At 34.9% G+C, this 20,645-nt stretch overlaps 2 protein-coding genes across 12 annotated transcripts in view; one reads left to right on the top strand and one right to left on the bottom strand.

The window, feature by feature from the left end:
• LOC108079770 (phosphatase and actin regulator 2) overlaps nucleotides 1-20,645 on the bottom strand; it is a 123,822-nt gene that overhangs the window by 82,699 nt on the left and 20,478 nt on the right. For 2 of the 11 annotated variants that reach the window (XM_017174196.3, XM_017174199.3), the window contains exons 1-2: nucleotides 11,844-12,166; nucleotides 1,799-2,891 (exon numbers count right to left, since the gene is read on the bottom strand). The exons of 7 other annotated variants lie outside the window; for them this stretch is intronic. In XM_017174196.3, the coding sequence (XP_017029685.1) occupies nucleotides 1,799-2,675 (877 nt within the window). In that variant the 5' untranslated portion in view covers nucleotides 2,676-2,891; nucleotides 11,844-12,166. Of the gene's footprint in view, nucleotides 1-1,798; nucleotides 2,892-11,843; nucleotides 12,167-20,645 lie in introns of those variants that run through there. 2 more of the 11 variants (XM_017174197.3, XM_017174198.3) reach the window with 2 other exon arrangements.
• LOC108079771 (uncharacterized) lies at nucleotides 18,937-19,896 on the top strand. Its single transcript, XM_017174208.3, has 2 exons — nucleotides 18,937-19,005; nucleotides 19,488-19,896. The coding sequence occupies exons 1-2, from the start codon at nucleotides 18,994-18,996 to the stop codon at nucleotides 19,713-19,715; spliced, it is 240 nt and encodes a 79-aa protein (XP_017029697.1). The 5' UTR covers nucleotides 18,937-18,993; the 3' UTR covers nucleotides 19,716-19,896.

Below are 20,645 nucleotides of genomic sequence, written 5' to 3'. Positions count from 1 at the left end.
TTTGTTAATTTCGCTATAAATAAACAATAAGCTCACTCTTTCTTTTTTTGCTTTCCTCAGCATTTCTCTCTGTTTCTGCCTCTGCGACTCGTGTATTAAGTTTGCTTTGATTGATGATGCCCGCCGCCTGCCCGATTATGAGTCACTCAACTCGAAATATATTATAGAGAAATATATAGAGAAACATAGAGATTTCCCCAGTGGGTAAGTGGGTTAAGTCGGCAATTGATGTCCACGACGCGTTATTAGTATTGACATGTCACGGTAATCGGATATAGGGCAAAAAATATTACCACCATGAATGATGATGATGACTTGTTGAATGCCATAAAATGAGACTAATAAAAATCGATGGTGAATAAAAAAATACAGAGCATAAATCAAACTGTCTTGTTTTAACAGGAAAATGTATTAATCAAAATTAATTCAACAAATAAATAGGCATTTAAAAGGTGAATAGTTTCAAACCAAGGTTTGAAAATCGACTAAATGCATAAGATGAGTGCGAGCGAAATAGATATATACTTGCAACTTGATTATTTGATATTTTGTAGGTTTATCATTCGATTTTACTCAAATTTTCATAGAAAGTCCAAACAAATAATATTTATTAAATATTTCTAAATATTGTAATATTTAAAAACAAATTTATAAAAATTATTTATACAGTTTCTGATTTTTAAGGACTCTATTCTAGCTTTAAACAGTTTTTCAATTTAAGAAATCAACGACATTCCTTTGGTTGCTACACCCTTTCAACCGCACCCTCGGATTTCCTCTCTTGTCACACCTGTAAAATGTCTGTGTGTGTGTGTTGGTTTTTCTTTGTTGTGTCTGTGTCGCCCCCACAAAAGAAGAATTAAAGCTGTTCCCCTGTTTCTGTTCTCTCATTTTTTTTACGAGTATGTGCCCCTCTGTCAGCATATTGTAGCGCTTTAGGCATCAGATAAAAGCGTTGACAAAACCCGCTCCCTGCTCTGTTCTGCTCTGCCCCCAAAAAAATCCCCCTTTATTCTACAATCCGCCGCAGAGTCAAGTGCAGTGAACCATTTTGGGGCTCGTCGTCGGGCAAACAGAAATGGAAAATGGAAAACAAAAAACGGCAGAAAAAAAATCACATTTCCGTTCTGCATTGAAGTGTAAAAAGTCGAATTAAAAAAAGATATGGGAAGTGATCGAAGTTGAAAATACCTCAAAGGTATACCTATCATATGATTGGCATTTGTTTTAGTTTAGAAATCTTTAGTTATTAAAGATTTATTGGCCAGTAAAAACCGCTAAAGATGTTTGTTGTTTTTATGAGATACATTTGTTTAAGGGAAGTAGTTTTGTAATATTACAAAAAACCTTACAAAATACCTACTTTATTTGTTAAGCGTAAATGTTATTACATTTAAATGAAGTTTTATTATTTTTAAGAAAAAATGCTAACATCTTTCAGTTGAATTTTAAATTCTGCTAAAAAAAACACAAGCTGACAAATTGAATAAACATTTGCCCCCATTAAAAAGTCTGGCTTGAAAGCGGCCTTTGAACTTTCTGGGTTATATTTTTAGAGCAAGGTAAGGTCGTTTAGGGTTTAATGTAAGCCAAAATCTGGCAAAGTTGAACGCCAGAATAAATATTGGTTTATGGAATGGCCTTAATTTGTTTTAAACCAACATGAATTTTAATATATTTAAAAGCTTTTTTATACTTTAAAAATAAAAGATTCTCCTCTTTAAACATAATAAGTAATTTATATTTACTAGACTTTTATTTATAAAATCCCCCCTGAATAAACTCTTGACCAACTTACCGCACTGCCCACCATTGAGAACCAGTCCATCCTTGAGCGCCTGATGTTGCTGCTGCTGCTGCTGCTGGGCATTGTTGCTGCTGTGCAAAATATCCGACAGCGACAGGGACGAGGCTATGAGCTGACGCTTCTCCTCAAAGTTAAGATAATCCATGGAGTTGCTCCGCTGCGGCGTTACCGTAATGGTCACCGACTTTTGCATTTTGGCCACCACACAAAGCTGCTGCTCCAGCTCCGATTGACCATTCCCCGACTGGGATTGACCGTGGGCATTGGGGGAATCCGGTGGCGTGGCCGATTGGGCAGAGGGATGATCTATGCCATCGGTGAGATCGGGAGGTGGTAGTTGCTGCTGCTGCTGCTGTAGATGTTGCTGCATTTGCTGCTGCAACTGTTGTTGCTGCTGTTGGTAGCTATGATTCAGCTGATGCTGGCCATAGTAACTAAAGGCCGACTGAGCCGTGGCCGCCGAGTACGAGGGTGGCCCCAGTGGCGAGTGTGGTGGGGCATGGGCCACCCTACTGGCAGCCGCTGGCGATAGCTGGTAGCCAGCTCCAGCTCCGGCTCCTCCACCTCCACCGGGAGAGTTCTGACCGCCATCGTGACCATTGATGGCTGCCACCAAAGTGGCCAGATTATTCCGACTGGTATTCCCAATATTGCCCCTTTGGGTGAGCTGGGCCTGGGCCTGGAACTTGTGCTGCTGCTGCAGTTGTTGCAACAATTGTTGCTGCTGCTGCTGGTAGGCCATAGGTGGATGTTGCAGCTGCTGCTGCTGCTGCACGGTGATGTTGCTGCTATTACTACTGTTGCTGGTGTTGCTATTGCCGCTGGCCGTCGATTGTTGGCTCTGCAACTTGTTGCTCCTCAGCGACATGTTGTTGTGGCCACCGTGACTCACTCCCTCATTGTCACGTGACAAACAACTAATTGGCGGTTAACACGCCGCCGGTGTGCGTGGGTTTTCCTTTTTCTTCTCCCCCACTTTTTCCTTTACTTTTTTTTTTGTAATTTTTTCCTTTGCTTGTTTCGCACTTCACTTTTCTTGTGTCACTTTTTCAAGGGTTTCACTTTTGTTTCGGTGGCTTAATTGCTGCAATTAAAACAGGTGTTGGGTTTAGCGGGCATGTTGCATGTTGCATGTCGCCGGTAAGTACTCCGGCGAAGACAAGCAACATGGTATGCGAATTTATATCATAGTTAGCACTCTCATTTTAGCACTTTAAGTTGGATCTTCTAGAATCTTGATCTAGCATGATATATGTTGGGTTTTTATTTATTTTAAATTGTCACAACATTATTCACTTAAGTTTCCCAAGGAAAATCCAGTTGGTTATCTCTCTTTTAACACTTTAAAACCTTTTTATTGTTTTTATGGTTTTTTTAAATATTTTTATTGGTAGTTATCACCTATTTTTTATAGGTTCTATTTTGATAACTGTTTTAATATTATTTTCTTTATTTCATTAATTAATATAAATACCTAACTCTTGATTTCTCAATTTTAAACTAAAATAAAATCCACACAATCCAATTTATAAATTCTTCAATTATAGCAAACAATAACAAGTGAAACCCGGTACACTTTTCAAGCATTTTCTTAACGACTTTAACACAAATTTTTTGGCACTGATAAAATAGCATAATCAAGAGCAGCGATGGGCACGCAGTGGCTCAAATTGCTCACGCTGCTCAAACCGTTATCTTTTTTCGGAGGCGCCAGCATGTCGCACAATTGCAGACGCACAAGTGCAGTGCTCGCGACCAGCGAACCGTGAAGATTTACAAAAACAACCACACTGACCTTTGGCGCAGGTAGCGAGCCCATCGCCGCGATCCCGAGTTTGCAACAACAAAACACAAGCGACCCGAACTCGCACATCGTCCCAAAAACAAGAACAATTTTAAAGGGACCTGCGCGGCTGGCGTTGACTTCTGCACTAAAGAAAAAAGATTGGATTTTTTTTGCAGTCGTTTTTCTTAGGCGGACATAAATGCACGTAAAAATGGCTGAAGATATTGATCTACTCAAAAAGTTTTTGTCAGTGTATTTTCTCGGCTCGCACATTCTGTGTGTCGCGTGGGTGCGACGCTTCGCGAATCGCGACGCTGGGGGTTGTTCTTGTTTTTTTTTTTTTTTCAGCGAGCTGCTGCTCAAACCGTTAGATCTCGTGCCCATCGCTGATCAAGAGCAACATTTTTGGCACTGCTTTTCGCCTCGAGAAAATTAACTGAAAATGCAGCCAAAGCATTTCCACACACACACACAAATGCCACAAAAGCCGCAGTAAAAACACACAAACCCGAAGCCAAAAACCAAACTCTGGACCACTTGTCGTTGTCATCATCAAAAACGCTGCAATTGCCGACAGCTGGTGAAGATGGAAAAGATCCAGGGGAAAAGCACACTCTCTCACACACACACACTGATGGATGGAGATGGAAATCCATCCAAGGAAATGGAGCATCATCACTGTGCACTGTGTGCACCACTGCACCACTTGAAACTTGAAACAAAAGAAGCCAAAACGAACAGAAAATTGCTACTGCGTTGGCCATGATGTGCGGGTGGAAGTGGAGAATGTGGAAACTCCTCTCAAGGATGGCTCTAAAGGATAGCCAAAGGCAACAAAGGAACAGGCAAAAGGAGGTGGAGCAGGAGAGTCCCCTTCAAATTGAAGTGTCCGTGGGGAAATCGAGTGTAACCAAGCCGAGAGGGTTAGGCAACAGAAGGGGTTAAAAAAGCTACTTGCCAAGCCAATTTCCAGGCTTTTTGCTGATGGGGAAAAAGAGTTAAAGGGTTTAGATTAGCCAGAAGGGGGGCCCATAAATTAATAATTAGAAATATTTAAGAGATTCCGATTACAATTGCTTATAAAGAATACCTTTAAATTATTTTAAACAATACAAAAAACACCAAAAGAAAAAGGATTTCAAATCCGTAAATGGGTAAGTAAAAAGTTCTTTAAAAATACGAGTTTATTCCACTTAAATTTTGACTTTAAAGACTAAAGGATTATTTCCAGAAAGAAACAAAGCAAATTGCTTTGTAAAAAAGTTGAGAAAAAAATCCATTGAAAACCAAAAACAAAAAGAACAAAAACTCCACCACAAAACGAAGTGGAAAATGCATTTAAATCTCACTGGTGAAAACAAATCCTTTTTCACAGCTCAGACAAACTGAAACTCAAACTGAAACTCTAACTCAAGCGGAAAGCCAAAAGTTTCCTTGGAGCCTTCAGCATTTTTCAACCATTTCCATAGGCAAGAGTAATACACAGAAAATAAAATATTATTTTAATTTATATTACAGTATTTCAATATTTTTAATAGATAATCCTAGAATTTTGAGCTTCTTTTTGCCTTTAAAAATATTTATAAGTTCTGCATAATTTTTTTAAAATTAATTTAATATATTTTTAATAAACACCCCTACTTTGTTCTCAGTGTAGCAAGGTCAAATGGCAACGAGTTGGCAGCTCGGGTTAAAGGAAATCTTATTAGAATGCATATTGGGACGCGCAGGTAGAAAACTTCGTTCAGTTGGAAGGCGCAGACAAAAGATAAAAACCCGTGGAAAGGAAGGGAGAAGAAAGAAAGAGGCAAGGAGCGACAGGCAAAGTGCACAGGTAAGCGGAATTAAGGCAAGATGATGATGATGACGACAGGATACACACAAAAAGGGAACGTCGACAAAAATAAAGAAAATTGAAGAAAATAATAATAATAAACCCGGCACGACATCAGCAGCTGGGACAAGGGATTCCAGTAGAATACGAAAAAAGAGGGGAAAAAAGAACACGAAGAAGCCGCAACAGAAGATTATAACTGCGGCGAATTGAAATTCAGAGAGCGTTTCATTCTTCCCTTTTTATACCCTTGCAGGGTATTATAATTTCAGTCAGAAGTTTGCAACGCAGTGAAGGAGACGTTTCCGACCCTATAAAGTATATATATTCTTGATCAGCATCAACAGCCGAGTCGATCTAGCCATGTCCGTCTGTCCGTCTGTCCGTCTGTCCGTCTGTCCGTCTGTCCGTCTGTCCGTCTGTCCGTCTGTCCACCTGTCCGTTTCTACGCAAACTAGTCCCTCAGTTTTAAAGCTATCTGAATGAAACTTTGCATATAGTCTTCTATATGCTCTCACTGCTATATATGTCGGAACGGGCCGGATCGGACGACTATATCATATAGCTGCCATACAAATGTTCGATAAATTTTTAGGAAAAAAATTATAACTTTGCTGTTTTTCAATATTTTTCCATCATTTTTTAGATATGGCCATTTTATATTATTTTAGAATTTTTGTAAAAATTTTATGAAAATCGGACGACTATATGATATAGCTGCCATAGGAACGATCGGGAAATTAATAGGAAAAAAATTATTGCTTCGTTGTTTTTCAACGTATTTTTATCTACTCTGAGATATAGGCTTTTTTTATTGTTCTAGAATTTTGGTATAAATTTCATAAAAATCGGACAAATATATCATATAGCTGCCATAGAAGCGATCGGTAATTGTATAAAATATGTAAAGCTGGGAATGTAAAACTGTAACTGTCTAACTGTAAACATAATAAGTATAGGTAAACTGTAATGAAACTCTGTTTTGTGAGTGTTTTCAACATTTATATCTATAATATAAACATCAAAACCAATCTGCAAGGGTATACAAATTTCGGCGTGCCGAAGTTAGCTTCCTTTCTTGTTTATATTTAATTCGAAGCGTTTTTTTATTTGTTGAACTTGTTTTCCCTTTTCACTTGTTCTAGGAACCAATTTAGTTAAAAAGAAATATTAATGAAATTCTTAAGCACTGAGTCGGTGTACTATTTTTAAGTTTAAACTTTTACAAGAATTTTTATAAAATCTAAAAATAGCTTATAAATATATAAAATTGGTTTGTTATTGATATTTCTTTGAAAATTTATTTGTTTTATTATTTTTCTTTTTCTTTTTTATTTAAATATTCACTGAAATAGTTGTATCCACTTCAAAATCTCTCTTGATAATAAATAAAGCCTTAAAGCTTTAAAGAAAAAAGTTTTTATACTCTTTAATAGCAAAATCCCTCAAGCCTATTTTTTATGGCCAACCATTATAAAAAGTTTTTCTTTATTTTTATGTTTAATTTCTTGCTTGGTTTGCTGGCCCAAAAAGCCGATACAGATAAAAAAAAATGAAATAAAAAACACAGAGAATTGGTAACCAGAACACAAGTTGGGGCAAAATCTTGGCTAAAAGTAACTGTAACTAGGCTTTTGTGGTCCGTGTGGCTGCTATTTCTGTTTCATATATATACATTTATTTGTTGGTTGTTCCAGTGCACTGACTTCTGGCTCGTTAGCTTCGATTCTGTTTTGAGTCGACAGTTAGTTAACTTTTTTGTTTCACTTTTTTTTTGTATTTTTGTGGATTTGGCGCGCGACTCACATTAAAAAGGCGGCCAGGCGCGAATTGAAGAGAGCTCAGGAAGTGGGGAGAAAAAAAATGGAAAGGGAGGGGGGAAATACTCGTAGAATGTGGAGCACATTTAGTTGCAAAAGCCAGCACAATAGGTGCACCGAAAGAAAATCATAAATAAATCTAGAGTGAAAATATGAATATACATTTGTAATATTTTAAAATATTTTAAGTTGAAAAAACATCAGATATCTTTAGCAAGGTTTTAGCCATTACTAGTTGGGAATTATAGAGACAAATCAAATAATGCAGAGTTTTTCAAACATTAAACAAAAACACACATTCATCGGCATTTAGAGCATGTTTGCAGGCAGTACCAGTTGCGAATTATAGCGACAAAAAAGCAATACTAAGGTTTTGCCATGAAATCCTAGTGTAATACCTTTAAGGACTTTTCTCTCGTTAATTTTTTTTTTTTTTTTGTGATTCCTTTTTCATATCTGCAGTGGCCACAATAACAATAAGAAATTTTTTTTTTATAATGCAGACAACATTTGTTTTAACGAGCGTCCATTGGTGCAAATGCAAAAAGAGAAGAGAAGCGATTAAATTAGCAAATGCGTTGACTGCAAGAAGGCGGGGGAAAGGGGCGGAAAATGGGGGTACATGGGGATGTTGTGGTGGGGGGGGTGGGGTGCAACATATTGCACATTGCATATTGCACATTGCACATGTGGAACGGCGCTCTTGCAACTTGCAGCGTCAGCAGCAGGCGCATATTAAAAAAAAAAATATATGTGAGGAAAAAGCTCCAACAAAGAGCGGCTATCTACCTCTCACTCTTGCCCATTTGCTGTCCCTCTCGCTCTCGGTTTTGTGGCAAGTTCATTGAACCTCATTTACAGCTCAGTAGTTTAGCGATTTTATTCTCACGAGAGCAAGCGAGAGAGGAGGCCTGAGAGGGAGGCCCGACTTTTATTTTTGTACTACTATTTTTTTGGGGCAAACTCTGGCTTTGTGCGAAAATAACAATAAATGAATTACAGTAAAACTTTTGCACTCATAAAAATGTTGATGAAAATGAAATTTACAAAGAAATTCTCCGTTTAAGAGGTTTAAGATCGTTTTCTAAATTTAAGGAAAATTTTCTTGATTTAAAAAAAAATGTAGTGACTTTGAGAGTAAGTGTTACTTTGTAATATCAAATGTTTAATAGCACAAACATCCAAACATACTCGCCACTATGGGGATGCTAGAACAAGTTGGGAATTATATACATATGCACATGTGTAAAATTTTTGGCACCATAAATTTTATGACAATGGTTTTTATGAAAAATTTACCAGCAAACCAGTGAAATTCGCCCTTTAAGAAAGGAAATAGATAGAAATTATTTTCAGAGAGTTTTCATTAAAGAAAAAGTAGTTTCCATTTCCCTATAACGAATTCCGCCTGTAAAACCTAAACAATGGACTAAAAAAAAATCTAAATAAATGTGAGACCAGAAAGGAAAGCGTTGGGAACGGAATAGCAACAAAAACTAATACGATTTGTGTGGCAGCGAAAAAAAAAACATCTCAGAGATTCATGGATTTTTCGTTTTAGAGAGGCGGCGCCGCCAGCCAAAAAGGCAATCAAATCCAATTAAGAGCAAAAATCCGAAAAATACAGAAAAACTGGATGGGGGAAAAGGAACTTTGTTTCGTTATTGAACAAAAAACACAGCCACATGTAAAAAAAAAAAAACACAAAAGTAACAATAATAACAACTTCCAGCACACGCGACTTTGGATAATAAAATTTGCCAAAGAGAATTCAAAGAGCGGCGGCGATAGGCAAGGAGATGGAGAGGTGGAAGTGGAGGAATAAACGGAGGCAGCAACAAACAACAAAACAGAAACCGAAACAGCAGCAAAAACCAACAACAATCAACTCTTTTGACCAGCAGCAGTCGCTTCCACCGAGCACAGTGGTACACAGTGCACTAGGAACATTAGGTGTGGCAAAATTACTAACATTTTTTTTCATTTAATATACATATTATTTAAATTTATATATTTTACCATGTAATTTAAGGATTATCTTACAATATAACCCACAAATTCACACTAAAATCAATTGATATCACAAAAATCAATAAATTTCGAACATCCTGGATATTTTATAATTTTAAAAATCCCCTAAAGGCCACTGTAACAGCACCACTGTCTTAATAATCTTTGTTCCACTGTACTGTGCGGTACAAGTGTTCGGGGTTGCTAATGGAACACAATTCACAATTCCACAATTGTGGAAGTGGAAGTGGGAAATGGAAATGGAAATGGAGGAAGAAGCCAGCCGCTGTCTCTATCTATGCACTTCTCTTTCTCGCCCTTTGAGTTGGCATCTCGGTCTGCAGTGCAACGACAGAAGCAACAAAAGCAAAACAGCAGCAGCAGCAGCAGACAGCAGAAACCAATGGACAGAAAAACAACAACAACAGCAGAACGAACGGTGGGGAAGATTCGTTGTTTTTGTTGTTGCTGTTGTGGCGGCTGAAAACTTGTGCTCCCCGGAGAAGTGGAGAAGAGATGGGGGCCGAGAAACAGAGACGAAGAGAGGGAGGGGGTGCCGCAGTTGGTGCGTTCCACAGCACACACAGAATTTTCGCATAAATTTAAATTTGCGCGCAAACGGCGTCTACAAACAAAAAATAAAAGCTAGTAACCACAGTGAAATCTCTTAATAAACTCTAAACAAAATGTATATAAAATATTATAAGTAAATAACCAAAACTGCAGTTGAGAATTATAACTTTACAAAAAATTAATGGAAACTTATTTATAATATCCAAAATATCAAAATTCTTTTAAAGAAAATAATATATCATAGAAAACAAAATATTTCCACTTTTAGTGGACTGTTTGACGTTCTAATTAGTCATGTCCCACTGTAAGGGCAATAAAAGGGACCAAGAGAATGCGTTTTTTTGGGGGTTGCTTGGATGCTGCGGCCCAGAGGGGTGGGATTATGTGTGGGCGGTGGTGGAGAAGGAGCACGGGGTCGAAAGTCGGAGTAAAGTGGAGTAAACTGAAGTCTGGAGCACAACAAAAAGTAGTAAAGGCATCCGAAGAGGGTGCAAAAATCTCGTAGTATACACACACTACCCAGACTTTTCCTCAGCGAAAAAGAATAAAAAAAAGAAGGAAATTCCGTCTAGACACACATTGTAAGTAGATGAAAATACTTGGTTGCTGAGGAAATAATGAAATGTGTAATTTCCTTTACCAACTAAATACACTTCTCTTTCTATTCCATTACCGTGGAGCACCGCACTATCTGTTTCCAGCACGTAATACCTTAGTGATAAGGAAGCAATTGTAGCACATTTCTCTGTTATTTTTTCAATTGCACCATCATTAAAATCGTGTTGTTGCGGATAAGATAAGGCACGAATAACTCCGATTGCGTTAAATATTTCCCACATTTTTCGTGTGGAAATCCCATTTGGCGAGCGAATAACAAAAAGCGTGCAAAAGAAATTCAATTATTTATGCATATATTTTTTCGTACTTGTGTTTAACACAAAAAACAGCTGCCGCAAAATTAAACTGTAAAGTATTTTGTTTATTCAACGAGAGCGAAGAAGCCGGCAGCTTACTGTTTATTTTGCATGGTTTATTGTTATTTTCTGTTTATGCTATTTTTATGGCCACCTCTCTTTTCCGTCTTAAAATATTTTTTTGTGTTATTGATTTCACTTTTTAACGATGAATTTAAGATGATGGACTTTTGGTTGTATTTTTTTGAGTACAGTATAAAAAGTTGAGTTAAATTGAAGAATTAAATTGAAAAATTGAAAATTTTAAACCTTTCTTCGGGTAAAAACATATTTTGAAATATTTGTTGATAAGATAAGAACATAATATTATTTTTAAAACGATCTGAACACATTAGGCAGAAAAACATTAGCAGAAAAATGTGTCATTTCACCATATTGTGTTTTTCATAATTATTTCATTATGTTTCACATTATTATTTTGTTTATAATTTAAAAAAACGTTCACTTTCAGAGCCTTCACTGTACACAAATTCCCACCAAAAATGCACAGTTTCTAATTCTTTTGTATTCCCTTTTTTTAAACACCTGTCTCCGTTGATTTTTAATCATTATTTATTTGTTGTATGCATTTACATACTACTTTCCATGTTTTCTATCTCTGCTTTGTTTAATGAATTCACTGGGAAAATACAACAACAAATTAGGTAAAGGAATTTGTTTAAAAAATTTCTGAACTGAGAGCGAGCGAACGAGAGGGGCAGAGAGCAAGAGTATTCCATTGTGACAGGGGGGACAGAGAGAGGGAGAGAAGTTGTAAAACCGGATTTTCCTTTTGGGCACTTTCGTAGTTTTTGTTGTTTTCATATTGTTGCCTTTTGCACTTTGTCTCGATCTTCGATCGGAATGATATTTCCATTTAGATATTCAATTTTCGAATATTAAAAACCACAATTTTCTTCATTTTCCTTTGGCCGCTTCTTCGCACTTCTGCTTCTTCTTCGGCTATTTTGTTTACTTTTGCTTTTGGTTTTCTTTGCCTTATTTCGCACTTGCACTTGTTGATTATCTTTTCGTTTATAATATACTTGACTTTGCTTACACTTTTTTCGTATTTCTCTCTTCTTTTTGTCGATTTTTACTAATAATTTATTAAAAGCAAAACCCTAGTGTGCGGGCCACTACACTTACACGACAAACGCACGCACACACTTACACTCACGCGAGAGACGCTCCGCAATAGCAACAAAAACAAGACGGAACGGCAAAAAAGGCGGCGAATACAACAACGAAAACAAAATTAACACAAAGTTCGGGAAATCTTCGAGAAATTTAACTGAATCGGAACTAATGTCATTCGTTGCGCGTTGTTTATGTTTTTCTCCACATGAAATAAACAGATATTCCGGCGGCACGAACTTTGCTTGCGAGTGTTTGAAAAAAAACTGTTTTTGCTTCAGTGTTTTTGTCCCACCGTTCCTGTTTTTGTTTCAGTTTTTGTCCCACCGTTCCTGAGAGAGCAGCCCAAAAGCAAAATGACGTTAACAGCTCTGTTGCTCTCTTTCTGTTAACTGGCAAAATTCTGTTTTCGAGAGCAATTCTATGTTAACAAACAGGTTCGCTCTCGAACACTTTACATTCTACATGAGAATTCGACGCCAAAACGAGAATTCGACCCCAAAAACGAGAATTCGACCCCAAAAAAATGTTAACTGACAAATTTGACACTGTTATTCTGTTAGCGTGTAAGATTGATTTCGACATTTTAACAGGAACGCTTACTCTAGCCGAATCTTAATTAAATGAATACTAACTATAAATGGAAACTAAAAAATACAAAAAAAATTCAAGAATTTAAAGAAAATTAAAGTTGATTTTTTAAAATTTAATTAAATAGTATTGCATTGCCTATTTTCCCGAAATAAAGAGGAATAGGTGAAGCATTTGAAATATATATATTTATATTTAAGAGGTCGTCTAGAATAACTAAATAATCTTTTTGAATTTGCTTAAAATAATTTGGCACTAAATTGGGAACCGTTTGTTGTTTTTGATTAAAAAATGTATATACAAAAGTAACAAAAAACTCCTTTGGAAAGCTTTGGAATCACTGATACATATGCAAATCTTTTTAATATTTTATGCCTAAAATGTTATACTTAAAATTAAAAAAAAAACACAAAATATTATTTTTTTAAAAATCAGAGAGAGCCCAGAGAGTGAGAGAGAATTCCATATTCTGTTAACGGCTCTCTCTATGGTTTGACTGTAAATCGGTTCAAACTCAAACTTGTTCGACCGTTTTTTTTTAGCTCAAAAGTTAACAGCTCTGTTGCTCTCTTTCTGTTAACTGACAATTCGATCTGGCACTTTTGGTCGCTGGGACTGGTCTGGCAACGCTATTGTACGAGCTACCAGCGTTGCCAGACTTTTGAGTCCCAGCGACCAAAAGTACCAGATCTCGCAAGCGTTGCTGTTAAAACGTCGAATGTAGAATGTAAAATGTCTGGCAACGCTTCATTTTTAAATCGGTTATGTCAAACTCGAACTTGTTCGATCAGTGCTGCCAGTTTGGGTATAAGATTATAACTAGCTTATAGCTATTTTCCCACTAGATCTAGGCTTTTTAAATTGTTTATAATATGCGAATATGTACTTTAACTTTCTAAAAACAACCACTTTATAATAATGTACATTCACGTATTTGGTTATAGCTAATTTTTAAAGATTTATTTTTTTAAATTTATTTTTTCTTTGCAAAGAAAAATTACCAATTCCTTTTTTTTTTTAAGAAATAATAATAGTTTTAAGTATAGATTTTTTAGTAATTTAAGTTCTTAATTTTTTAATTAGTAAGCCGAATTTTATTAAATGATTTTAATGATTTTCTTTTTAAATAGAAAAGTGTTTTTTAATTTAATTTAATAAATTTTATGAATTTTTTTTTAAATTGATAAGTAATGTTTAAAAAAGAACCCCCATTTCTCAAACCTTATTAATAATTATTAATGCTTAGTTAATAAACTTTGAATCCATTTTGCTTAATCAACTGAATATTTACACTTAATTTAACTTGTCTGTTCACAGAGAAGGCTTTGCTCTTAATTATGTGAACTAAATTCAATTAATTTTGCCAATTGATTTGGAATTTACACACGTAGGAATGTATAAACGCCCACTTCCCACCCACCAAAAGCCCATAAATTGGCCATTTGAAGGGAAACAACAACCACAAAGAGACTGGAAAATGTTGGAAAAGCGATTGAAAATCAATAAGCATTCCTCATTAACTAGATTGAAAAAATAAAATATAAATAAAATAAAAACCCATAACATCCCCCAGAAACTTTTATTTTCTTTAAGCTCCCTGATGAAGCAATCATTTGTCGGACTGTGGAAAAGCCAAAGAAAAACAAGAGGCGCACTTCAAAAGCAATTTCACCTTGTTTTTACAAACACACACAACAACAACACACCCAGAATAGTGGATAAACAGCGGCAAATCTCTTTTTGGCCATATTTAACTTTTCGGTAAGGAATTTCCCAAAAACGGCTCTTCAAGAATTTTCCCGAGTGGTGGCTGCCGCCGGCGTCTACTATTTTTAGGCCCCACTATAAACCCAAGTACAGTGGAGACCGGAAAAAACTAACATAATTTTATATTGTACAAAATTAACAAATATTTTTGCTATTAAATATAATTTTTACATATTTAAAACAAGAGAAATATACAATAAAATGTCTTTAAACTTAATTAAAAATTTTATAAACCTTTAAAATGTTTTTTTAAAATAAATATCTCTTTAAATTATATGTTAATTAATATAAAACATAATATAACTTATTATAATTTAATTTGTTTAACCGGTTTTTTATGAAAAAATAAGTATTTAAATCTAATTAATTAATTATGATTTTATATATTGAAAATTGAAGAAAATATGTTAAATAAAATTTCTTTTATTTTTATTTATCTTAATTTAATAATAATTTTCCTTCAAAATGTATTCCATATTTAATTTTTTTCTTTTATTTTTCATTCATAGTTTCCTTTTAGTGTCCCCTCTGTGCAATTAAGACAACAACAACACACACAAAACTCATTTATTATACCCTTGCAGGGTATTATAATTTCAGTCAGAAGTTTGCAACGCAGTGAAGGAGACCTTTCCGACCCTATAAAGTATATATATTCTTGATCAGAATCAACAGCTGAGTCGATCTGGCCATGTCCGTCTGTCCGTCTGTCCGTCTGTCCGTCTGTCCGTTTCTACGCAAACTAGTCCCTCAGTTTTAAAGCTATCTGAATGAAACTTTGCATATAGTCTTCTATATACTCTCACTGCTATATATGTCGGAACGGGCCGGATCGGACGACTATATCATATAGCTGCCATACAAATGTTCGATACATTTTTGGAAAAAATATTATAACTTGGCTGTTTTTTAACATTTTTGCACCATTTTTGAGATATGGCCAATTTATATTATTTCAGAATTTCTATATAAATTTTATGAAAATCGGACGACTATATCATATAGCTGCCATAGGAACAATCAGGCAATTAACAGAAAAAAAATTATAACTTCGTTATTTTTCAACGTATTTTTATCTTCTTTGAGATATAGCCATTTTTTATTATTTCAGAATTTCGTATTTAATTTTATGAAAATCGGGCGACTATATCTTATAGCTGCCATAGGAACAATAGGGCAATTAACAGAAAAAAATTTATAACTTCGTTGTTTTTCAACGTATTTTTATCTTCTTTGAGATATAGCCATTTTTTATTATTTCAGAATTTCGTATTTAATTTTATGAAAATCGGGCGACTATATCTTATAGCTGCCATAGGAACAATCGGGCAATTAACAGAAAAAAATTTATAACTTCGTTGTTTTTCAACGTATTTTTATCTTCTTGGAGATATAGCCATTTTTTATTATTTTAGAAATTCGTATTTAATTTTATGAAAATCGGGCGACTATATCTTATAGCTGCCATAGGAACGATCGGGGAACTGCAAGAAAAAATCTAATTTCGGTGTTTTTATACCCTTGCAGGGTATTATAATTTCAGTCAGAAGTTTGCAACGCAGTGAAGGAGACGTTTCCGACCCTATAAAGTATATATATTCTTGATCAGCATCAACAGCCGAGTCGTTCTAGCCATGTCCGTCTGTCCGTCTGTCCGTCTGTCCGTCTGTCCGTTTCTACGCAAACTAGTCCCTCAGTTTTAAAGCTATCTGAATGAAACTTTGCATATAGTCTTCTATATGCTCTCACTGCTATATATGTCGGAACGGGCCGGATCGGACGACTATATCATATAGCTGCCATACAAATGTTCGATATATTTTTCGAAAAAATATTATAACTTTGCTGTTTTTCAATATTTTTGCACATTTTTTTAGATGTAGCCATTATATATTATTTCTGAATTTTGGTAAAAATTTTATGAAAATCGGACGACTATATGATATAGCTGCCATAGGAACGATCGGGAAATTAATAGGAAAAAAATTATTGCTTCGTTGTTTTTCAACGTATGTTTATCTACTCTGAGATATACGCTTTTTTTATTATTCTAGAATTTTGGTATAAATTTCATAAAAATCGGACAACTATATCTTATAGCTGCCATAGAAGCGATCGGTAAATGTATAAAATATGTAAAGCTGGGAATGTAAAACTGTAAGTGTCAAACTGTAAACATAATAAGTATAGGTAAAATGTAATGAAACACTGTTTTGTGAGTCTTTTCAGCATTTAAATCTATAATATAAACATCGAAACCAATCTGCAAGGGTATACAAACTTCGGCGTGCCGAAGTTAGCTTCCTTTCTTGTTTTTGTTTTCATTTTGGAAACTAAACGCCAAACACACACGCACTGCCATAAATTTACATACAGAATCCGCTTTTATATATAGTAAATACTACAACTATATAGCGCACATGTAAACGGGAAACGGAAGCATGTAATATGTGGAGTCGGAAAATGGGGGAAAATGGAAGGAAAACTGAGAGGGAAAAATGCCGGCTAACGAAAGCGCAGGCTCACAGAAAACAAAAACGTAAAACAAAAAAACGAAAAGAGAGCGAAAAACAAAGACAGTTTTAAGACAACTGAGGGTTTTCAAGCAACTGGGTTTCAAGCAGTGCTATTTATTTTATAGCATGCGAGAAAAAATGTGGCTTTAAAACTAACAAGGGATTTTTAAAGAAAAAATATGTTTAAAAAGTGTTAAAAATTAATGAAAACGAAGTCATTTAATTTAATATTTATTAAAATAAATTTAAGAAAATTGTTTATGTATTTTATATACCTTATTTAGATTTTTATTTCATAGATAATGTTTTATATTTATTTTTTAGCTTGTTCTTTTGTAGATTTCCTGTATGTATTTTTCTGAAAAAAAAATAAACCTAGCAACCGAAACCTGAAATCGGAAACGAAAACTTATAATAAATAAATTAATTAAAACAAATTCATAATATAAATTAGTTAAGAAAACTTTTGCCACAAATATTTACAATTTTGTTGATTTCAACGGTCTAAAATTATATTATTTATGGACTATTTATAATTTAATGAAAAATTCCTGAAGGAGGCTTTAAGATTATAGTAGGTAAGGGTAATTTTTGTATTATATTATCATAAATATATTCAATTTTATAACCAATACTAAAAGGCCCTATTTTCTGAGTTTATTCCTCATTTTCCCTTCTTAATTCTCTTTAAAACTTCCTTGAAACCTCCCTCATTTTAAAATAGAAAAATACCCAAAGATAGTTTCTCGTTTTCAGCTGTAATCGCAGATTAAATCAGCACACAGTTCAGGGCCCCCCAAGAAAACTCCACTTCATTCCGGGCGGAACAATTCGTCTTCAATGTCAGTTTTTCCCCCAAATTTCCCCGACCTTTGCCAACCAGTTTTACATCTTGCAAGCACACACAAACACACACACTAGCTTCCCTTTCTTATCCTTCAGCAAAATTAACTGTGAGGAGCTTGATAAAAGGGCTGCCATTCATTCATTCAGCATCTGAGCATCTCGGCATCTGAGCATCTTTTACCGAAAAAGCTGTTCTCAATGCCAAAGAGCTGCCAACTTAATTTATATTGTATTTAAAATGCAAAATGCACAACATTCAACAATAGACGAAAAGCTGAGAAAGAAGAGTTTCAGTTTCTTTCATTGCTTTGCTTTCTTTCCCAAAAAAAAAAGTAAGAAGCTGCTTTAATTTTACAACTTGACAAATTGATTGTTTGCAGAGCAAAGGAAAAGCGTAACAATGAAGGAGGAAAAGTCTAGAGAGTAAGGGGGAAATATGTAGTTTGGAAATAAAAGAAAAATGTCCTTGAATTGGCAACTTAATTAGCTGGCAATTTGAGAATATTATCAAGTTTTTTATGGGATTTTTTAAAGATTTTTAAATAATAAAACTAGTACAATTTATATTTTGAGAGAGCAAATAGTTTGGAAATAAAGAAAATTTTTCTTGAAAAAGAAACTTAATGACTTGTCGATTTCTGGGACCTATGAATGGGTTTTTATGCGAGTTTTGAAGATTTTTAGATTTTTTTTATTTTTATTATATTTTTAAAAGAAAGATCTCAGGGCTAATCTTCAAACTAAATTAAAGATTTTAAAAATTTACTTATTTCCTGATATCTTAAATATTTTTGGTTAAAAATACCCTCCTTAAAAATCCTCCTTGGATTCCCCTTTAGAAATCCAAAGTTGAACAAAAAATATTCCAAGAAATCTCTGGCGTTAATTGACAATCTGGCCCAAGACAAATTAACATGGCCAAAGGTCAAATTGCATTTTGCTACGGGAATTTCTGATAGCTTCCGTTTTTCTGTGTCTTATTTCATTTTATTCCGCTGGCTTCATTGTTAGAAACATATATCCAGCCAAACATAGGTAAACACAGCTTTATTACGAATGCAATGCACGCAACGCAAGGCGGCCATAAAGACGAAGACGTTTGGCCCAAAAGCAACAACCAAATTAAAAGGCAAAAAAAAAATAGAATAGTAGAAAAATAATGTAGAAACAGAAAATGAGCAGACGTGCCACGGTCAAGAGTGACCTCTGGCTTTGCCCTTTTATTTATTTTTTTCGGCAACCACCCACTCGGCGTCAACTAAACTTTTGCTATAAAAGCCAGCGATTTTTCTACTATTTAATCATATCAGTTTCTGTTCAATCAGCAGCCAAAACACACAGCAATCAACCAAGATGTTCAAGTTTGTGAGTATATAAAGGATATAGGGGGGTATTATAGAGACTTTGAGGAGGTAAAAGAGGAAGCACTGAGGATTAAGAGAGTTTCTGGAGTTCTACAAGCCTACATGATTACTCAAGAGGATTTATAGGTTTAAAAATAAATGAATTATGTTTTAAAAATAATTAAAATCAATTAATTTTCCAAATTTATTCAAATGAAAGAAGACTTCCTTGTTAAGTTCCATATTACTCTTGAGTAATTTTTGGTTTAAAAATGTATTAATTATTAGAAATCATTAATTTAATAATTAAAAATGAATTACAAATTCATTCAACACTCTTTAGACTATATAAAACCCACAAAAAGCTCTCGTTTAAAGCTATATCTAAGGAATTTTGTGCTTCCTTTACCACTATTATTAGCCCAACCCCCTCTGGCAATTATGTATTTTGGTTAATCAAAGGCTTCCTCCGCCTTTCTCCTTCTTTTTCCTCCTTTCAACCAGTTCGCTTTGTGCCTGTTCGCCCTGGTGGCCGTTGCCTGTGCCAAGCCACAGTTCCTGACCGCCTACAGTTCCGCCCCCGTGGTGGCAGCTGCCACGCCCTACGCCTACTCGAGCGGCCTGTACGCCTCCCCCTACACCGCTGGATACACTGCCGGAGTCTATGCCTCGCCCTACGCCTACAGCGGCTATGGAGCCTATCCTTACAGCTCGCTCTACCTGAGGCGTTAAGCTTAGCGAGGGCACACTGTACCCCGATAATTGCTGATGACGACGACGACTACGAACACTATGACTCTGACCTAATGAACAAATAAACCTGATAAAACAGATAAAGATCCGGGAGACTACTACTACTATTTGCTGTCATTTGCTTTGAGTCAATTGCCAAATGCAAAAAGGTTGGGCGGTGTAAGGGTCTCGGGGAATTCATACACTGAGCCAAAATGGCACTTAAAAACATGTAGAAAAAATATGAATTTGAGAAATGTTGTTGAGGAGTTTATTGTTGTATTTTGAGAAATTATATATATTCACAATTCTTATTAACAAAACATAAAGAAAAAGCTAAAACTGTATATATACAAATTATTGAAAAATTGATTTTTTAATATTTTCGATTTAAATCAAGGGATCTTCTTACACTGAGAGTTAAAAAATACGTATTAAATCTATTTTTTATCTCGTTTTAAGTTTAAGAGATTTAAAGAACAAAATTACATCTCTTTAAATATTAAATAATAACTATATTTTTTCTTAAAAAGTCTTAAAATAATTTTAAACGCATGTCAAGAAAGTCAATTAATTTTTCTCTCTGTGCAGAGAATAACCCTAAGGTCTCTACTTACACTGAGAATTAAAAAATACATTTTCAAGTATTTTTTAAATAGTTTAAAATTTTTAGAGGCTTAAAAACTCAAAAAAATATTCTATAAATTAAAAAAAAAAATTTTTTCTGCCAAAGTTCTAAATGAATTTCAAAAACCAATGCCAGAAGCCTATAATTTTTCCACAGTGTACTTGAGTGTGTGGAAAATGCTAAAGGCTTATTTTAAAATATTTACGAATTTGTTGCTGTCGTGTTTTGTTGCTTCTCTGGTTTGGCTTGGCAATTTCCGTTGGCTATCAAAAACATTCGCTTTGCCTCGTATATCATCATTT

This window comes from Drosophila kikkawai, chromosome 3L (genome assembly GCF_030179895.1).
Source record: "Drosophila kikkawai strain 14028-0561.14 chromosome 3L, DkikHiC1v2, whole genome shotgun sequence".
NCBI lineage: Eukaryota > Metazoa > Arthropoda > Insecta > Diptera > Drosophilidae > Drosophila > Drosophila kikkawai.
This window is presented reverse-complemented; position numbering and strand designations above follow the sequence as displayed.